Genomic DNA, 6,093 nt, shown 5'->3' on the forward strand with positions numbered 1-6,093 from the left:
ACTCCCATGATGCTCCGCGAGTCAGGATGTGTTGGTACTCGCCGTCTGTGTGTCTGGTGAGTGAGAAAGGGGGGTAGGCACGGCGAGAGTGTGTGTGAGCGCTGTGGTGCGTTCTCTGTTCGCTAAAAGAGCAAAACTGCACTGTTGGTTTCTGAATAAACTAACTAAAAATGAGCAACCCGCATCCGACCTCCTTCTTGACTTCGCTATGCTAAATTTCGGATGCTGCAAATCCAGTCACAACACAACAGAAGTCATGGCCTGGTGGTTAGGGAACTGGTCTTGTGACCGGAGGGTTGTGGGTTCGATCCCCAGACCTAAGGCCATGACTGAGGTGCCCCTGAGCAAGGCCCTTAACCCTCAACTGCTCACTTGTATAAAAATTAGATAAAAATGTAAGTCGCTCTGGATAAGGGCGTCTGCCAAATGCCATAAATGTAAATATAAATGTGTTTCTGAGCTAACTTTTATAAGCAGTGAAAATCAAATGAAAAGGAAGTGATTACCACAATTTTATCACGGGTAAGCTAGCATGATACAGAATGAAAAACAAGCTTATTTGTGCTCTGCATTACAAGTTTATTTTTTCTATGCTGGACCCTGACTAAAATCCTATTTAACACAACCTATAGTCTCTATTTAAATACCTACATAGAGCTTTACTAATTCAGTCCTATTCAACCCAATGAGATACTGTATAACACAACTCATAAAAACCTAAAGTGTTTTACCCTTTGTCTCTTATCTGGCTATGTTTTGTATATTTTGTGGAATCGTTTTGAGATGTATTGGATCATTTTGTTAACCTGTGATAAAAACACGGTAATCACTGACTTTTCACTTGGTAGTCGATCCATCCATTATCTTTACCACTTAATCCCATTAGTCGGGGTCATGGGGGAGCTGGAGCCAATCCCAGCATCATCAGGGGAAGGCAGGTACACCATGGGCAGTCTGCCAGTCCACCACATGGCCAACACACATGCACGCACATCTACAGGCAATTTAGAGTGACCAAACAACCTAACACACGTCTTTGGACTGTGGGAAGAAACCGGACTACTCGGGGAAAACGCTTGTGTTGTGGCCCACTTCTGTTGTGTTGTGACTGGATTTGCAACGTTTCAGAAATGTACAGTACGCGTTGTCATTTTGATGTATTTGCTTTGTGTATTTGCAGCGCGATGGGTCTTCTCGGCCACCATAGAAATGTCATTTATGTGTTACTTATAAGTAAAAGCATGAACTAAATGAAACGGGCATTTACTCTCCCACGACAGGAAGGCAGAAACAGGTCTATATGTTGTTACTGTGTGTTTGTACGCCATGTTACTGTACGGGTTGTAGTCTACTGGACGACGTTCTGACGTGGTTACAAAGTCCACTCAAATTGCATTCTCGTCAGTCCTTGGTGTTTGTACATCTCGCCTACGAGAACAGCAGCTGAAAGTTTGAATTCGTTTTAGTCGTCCGTAAAAAATGGAAAAAATTAATGATTATCTGTACGAATATAAAGGGCAAATTTTCGCAGTCGGGATGACGACAGCAGAACACATCGATTCTCTTCAGAACTTCGAAATACGGGACAGTGACGTTTTTTTGGTGACTTATCCAAAATCAGGTGAGCTGCACAGCACGATTTCTGTTGTTTCAATAAATTGCCACAACACGACATGATGCCAGTATTTGCCAGTACTAAATATTTGCAGAAAGAGGTTAAGCTAAACTGCGATATCGTTTGTAACTCGGTAAAGTTAGGTTGACATACGATATTCGCGTTTCGCCCTCCTTTTGCTCGCAAACAAATTCCTAAAATCTCAGAAAATTTTCTAAATCATTGCGTAACAGAGAAGAAAGTACAGTCATTATATTCCGTCAAAATCCTCGATCTTTCCATTTCCTCGTGTACATTGATCACATTGTTGCAGTAGTCGCCACACAAGGAATCGACTACAAACATTCACAGAGACAAAACCCATTAAAGACTTGTAGCACATTTCAGAACAGATAAGTTGAAAGTCAGTGATAACCTTAACAACTTCCTTATTTTACTTGATGGATTTCTTGTTTGTTTGTTTGGCCGTTAGACATTCTAAACATGGATACAGTGAGCTTCCTATTTCTGCGATCTAAATTCACCTGTATTGTACAGAGGCCCTTCTGACATATATGCTATAACTTATAGATTGGTAAAATATGGCTTGTTTGAATGGTAATTAATTTTGTTTATAAATAACTGATTATATATTCTAGTAGATTGCAATATGTCTTGAGTGTGTCATGTTTCAGATTATAAAAATGAAAATGCTCTTGTGTATGTCTGTAACAATATATTAAATATATAGAATAAAGATAATTAGATTTCTGAGATGTTTGTATATATTGCAGTAATGTTTATCTTAGCAATTAAATTTTTACTGACCAGTCAAATAGCTTTTTAAATATATTTTTCTCAAGTACAATATGTTTGGTATTCAGTCTAGAAAATGGGCTCAAAGTGTGTGAGGTGCAGATAGTCAGTGTCAATCCAGGCCAGTCTCAATCCAGAGGGTCCATAGCGTACAGCTCCCAAAACCCAGTCTGGACCACAGGATTGGCAGGTAGGATATGCTTGAGAAGCCGACTGGGAGTGCGGCAGTGGAAGGCCAAGGGATTAGGGTTAGGGTTAGCATTAGGGTTAGGGTTAATGTTAGCCAAGCTGGAAAACGTACAGCCTGATCAGTTGCATCACAGGAGTGCCCAATTCTACCCCTAAAGATCTACCAACCTATATACTCGCCAAAATGGAAAAATATAATGATTGCATTTTGTTCTCAACCATGATTTAGAAAATGTTTCTGAGATTTTAGGGCATTGTTTGTTATCGAATATCATCCTAACCTTACTGAGCTATTAATCTGTGACAATTAATTTAAGGTAAAGCAAAGGATGACTTTCACAGGTACAATATGGGCACAGAATATCATCTCATTGATTTTCGAGTCAGACGACACGGATGAAACCAAGTATGAAAACAATCTTGAGAAAATGCCCTGGCTCGAGTTCCCCGAGGGTCATTCTGACTATTCGTCCAGACCATCTCCTCGACTCTTTGCATCACACCTCAAACCAGCGCTCATGCCTCCCGGACTAAAGGAAAAAAAGGCAAAGGTGTAGTACACTACACAGCTTATTCCTTTTTAGTAATAAGGTTGAATTGTACTAATAGTTTGAGGGTTTTAACCAACTAATCATCTTTTAAACAATATAATTGATATCTGTGAGATATAACTTGTGGGAATGATGAATTACAAAATGTCAAAACTGAATATTTCTTGCTCTAATCTTTTTTGAAACACTAGATTGTGTATGTGGCCAGGAACCCAAAAGACAATGTGGTGTCTTATTTTCACTTCTGCCACGCGTGGGTCGGTCTAGAGACTCCCAAGAGCTTTGAGGATTTTCTGCAGCAATATCTCGCTGGAAATGGTAAGACCAACTTATTCAACCTTATTATTCAGGTTTTAATCTGCTTCAAGGGTCTTTATGCGGACAAACAGCAGAATAATGTAGTTCTTGAAGGAGTAGTTCTGTAGTGCATGAAATAAACGGAGAATAAACTGATGCAGAACACTTCTCTCTGCAGTTTGTAATGCAGATCTTTAGAAGGGGTGGATTGGCTTGATTAGCCTGTTTGGCTTTGTGCATTGCTTTACTGCACAGTTGGTGGATCTTGCTGGTTTGATCACATCCAAGAGTGGCACACACACAGAGATGAATACAACATCCTGTTCCTTACATATGAGGACATGGTCATGGTAAATACTCAAAGTGCCCCTTGAAATATATTGTGCCTGGATAAATATTAATATCTTCAACAATTACAAATATTGTAGATATATGCTTTAAAGTACTTAATGAAACTTTTTCCCCCTAGAATTAATTTGGAATTCATGTTATATAGAACAGTCTATATTTTAATATTTATATTTCACTTTATATTTTTCACACAGTCTGTAAAACTTTTTAACTTGGAGTTCAATCAGTATTAATTTAAGGTTAATTGTATTGTATTGTAATCTCAAACACCATGAAATAGGTTTTATAATTTTTATAAAAATCATAAGTCAGTCTCCTAAATGTACAAATGACATTTCTGTCATTTCTTCTAATGTTAGTTCACTGTGGACGCAATATTGTTCATATTAAATATCACGATTAACATTTTTTCAATTAGAAGATTCAGACCTTTTTGGATCCACTCTTCCCATGCTGGTGGCTATGATGTTTCCACAGGATCTGAGGTCAGCTGTGGTGAAGATCGCCCAGTTCTTGGGACGGGATTTGAGTGAAGCCGTGCTGTCTCGTATCATAGAGAAAGCCACCTTTAAAAACATGAAGAAAGACTCCAAGGCCAATTATGAGTTTCTTCCTGAAGATGTTCTTCAAAAGGGCACGTTCTTGCGCAAAGGTCAGTATTTAAAGATCACACTTCATAGAGACATGCCTGCAATGAGATGCATTTGGCAGTTTATTATGTTCTTGGTCTGCAGTGTAACGTGTAGAATAACAGTAATTGGTCATTCAACGTGAGCAAGTGTTGCCTTTGAACACAAATCCATAGCTTGTATTGTGTAAATACATGTGTGATGTTGTAGGTATTATAGGAGACTGGAAAAACAGCTTCACTGTGGCCCAAAATGAAATTTTTGACAAGGTTTATCAGAAGAGGATGAAAGATTTTCCATACAAGTTCATATGGACCATGACCTGAAAGCACCTTCATATGAGATCCAAATTAAGTACATTATTATACTGTGGAATTTGTTTTATTAATAAATCACGTTTGGGGTGAAAACATATTTAGGATTTGGAATAAAATACTTGCTTGATTTTATGCCTCTATTATTAGTATATACCTCTATTAATTCACTGTTCTATGTTTGCCAATATTTGACAAATGCAGTTTTTGTTTATACCTTGAAAAATCAGATTGTGAATTCCTGGGAGTCTCTGGGAGATTTGTCAACCTCAGCTTGCACATGACAGGTCTGAGACCAGGTCTCTGTAATTCTGGAATGAAACAATTATTGTGAAAAGTGCTATACTAATAAATCTCATTACTAAACTTCCACAATGTTAATATGAAGTTTTATGAATATACTTTAAAGATCCCAGTAATAGCACAACACTCCCACTGGAGTAATCTTCTAATCTTAACTACTATGATGATATGTCATGTCTGTATTCCTGTGGTACAACTCGTACCTATGCCTTCATGTATTCATTCACTGGTCCACATCATTCCAGGTATTCATTTGAGAATGCAGAACAACAAATCTGATTTAATTATTTCTTAAATGACAAGGAGGTTAAATCCAGTTTACATACGTTCATTCCACTTGTTTAAAAAGTCACCCAAAGCTAGACTGATTAATAAACAAAAGGTTTTTATTTTCATCGTCATCCCCCCCCACCCCACCCGTTTGTAGTGGTTTGGTCCACCTTGCGTACTATTGTTGTGTTGCCACATCCCCTTGTTAATCTGCCCTGTGTTTAGCCTGTTTCACCTGTTGCTTGTTGTCCCTCATTAACATAAGTGTATTTAAACCTTCACATGTCGCCTTCTTTGTCATTAGATTGTCACTTCTGTCTTCATGAAATAAATGGTATTCATGTATTGAAGATAGCATCTCTTGGCTTCACCTCCCTCACTCACAGTGCACACCTTGTTACACAGTAGGACTAATTATTACACTAACAGCACGACTAACAGCAAGCCTTCTTTAAGCCACTTTATTTTAGAAATACCTACTAACTTGTTCTAATAAATTACAATGGTAGTTCACTTCACACTGATATTTTATATTGAGAAAATATCACAGGCGAGACCATAAGAATAAACTGGGACTGATGTTGCTCATTTTGCAAAGTTTGATAATTCTAATCAAACTGTTTCAAAAATAATAATTAATTCTGAATGTATTCACCAACTACTGAATCACTGCAAAACCTAAAAATGCATACCTCTAATATTGATTATACAGTACTTTCTGTAAAGTGCAGAAAGGTTTACTTGAAAGTCAAAGGACATAAGAACAATGAAAAGTAGAT

General features: G+C 37.8%; 1 protein-coding gene across 2 annotated transcripts; it reads left to right on the forward strand.

Moving 5' to 3' along the window:
• Window positions 1-1,011: 1,011 nt before the first annotated feature.
• On the forward strand, window positions 1,012-5,619 carry LOC143508731 (amine sulfotransferase-like). Of its 2 annotated transcripts, XM_076997377.1 has the most exons (7): window positions 1,012-1,132; window positions 1,517-1,621; window positions 2,917-3,150; window positions 3,342-3,468; window positions 3,703-3,797; window positions 4,276-4,450; window positions 4,638-5,619. In XM_076997377.1, the coding sequence occupies exons 3-7, from the start codon at window positions 2,929-2,931 to the stop codon at window positions 4,751-4,753; spliced, it is 735 nt and encodes a 244-aa protein (XP_076853492.1). In that variant the 5' UTR covers window positions 1,012-1,132; window positions 1,517-1,621; window positions 2,917-2,928; the 3' UTR covers window positions 4,754-5,619. The 2 variants fall into 2 exon arrangements, with proteins under 2 accessions (XP_076853492.1, XP_076853491.1); XM_076997376.1 differs by lacking the exon at window positions 1,012-1,132 and having other exon boundaries at window positions 1,244-1,621; window positions 2,942-3,150.
• The last annotated feature ends 474 nt before the right edge of the window (window positions 5,620-6,093 follow it).

The sequence above is a fragment of the Brachyhypopomus gauderio genome, chromosome 2, assembly GCF_052324685.1.
Source record: "Brachyhypopomus gauderio isolate BG-103 chromosome 2, BGAUD_0.2, whole genome shotgun sequence".
In the NCBI taxonomy this organism is placed as follows: Eukaryota; Metazoa; Chordata; class Actinopteri; order Gymnotiformes; family Hypopomidae; genus Brachyhypopomus; species Brachyhypopomus gauderio.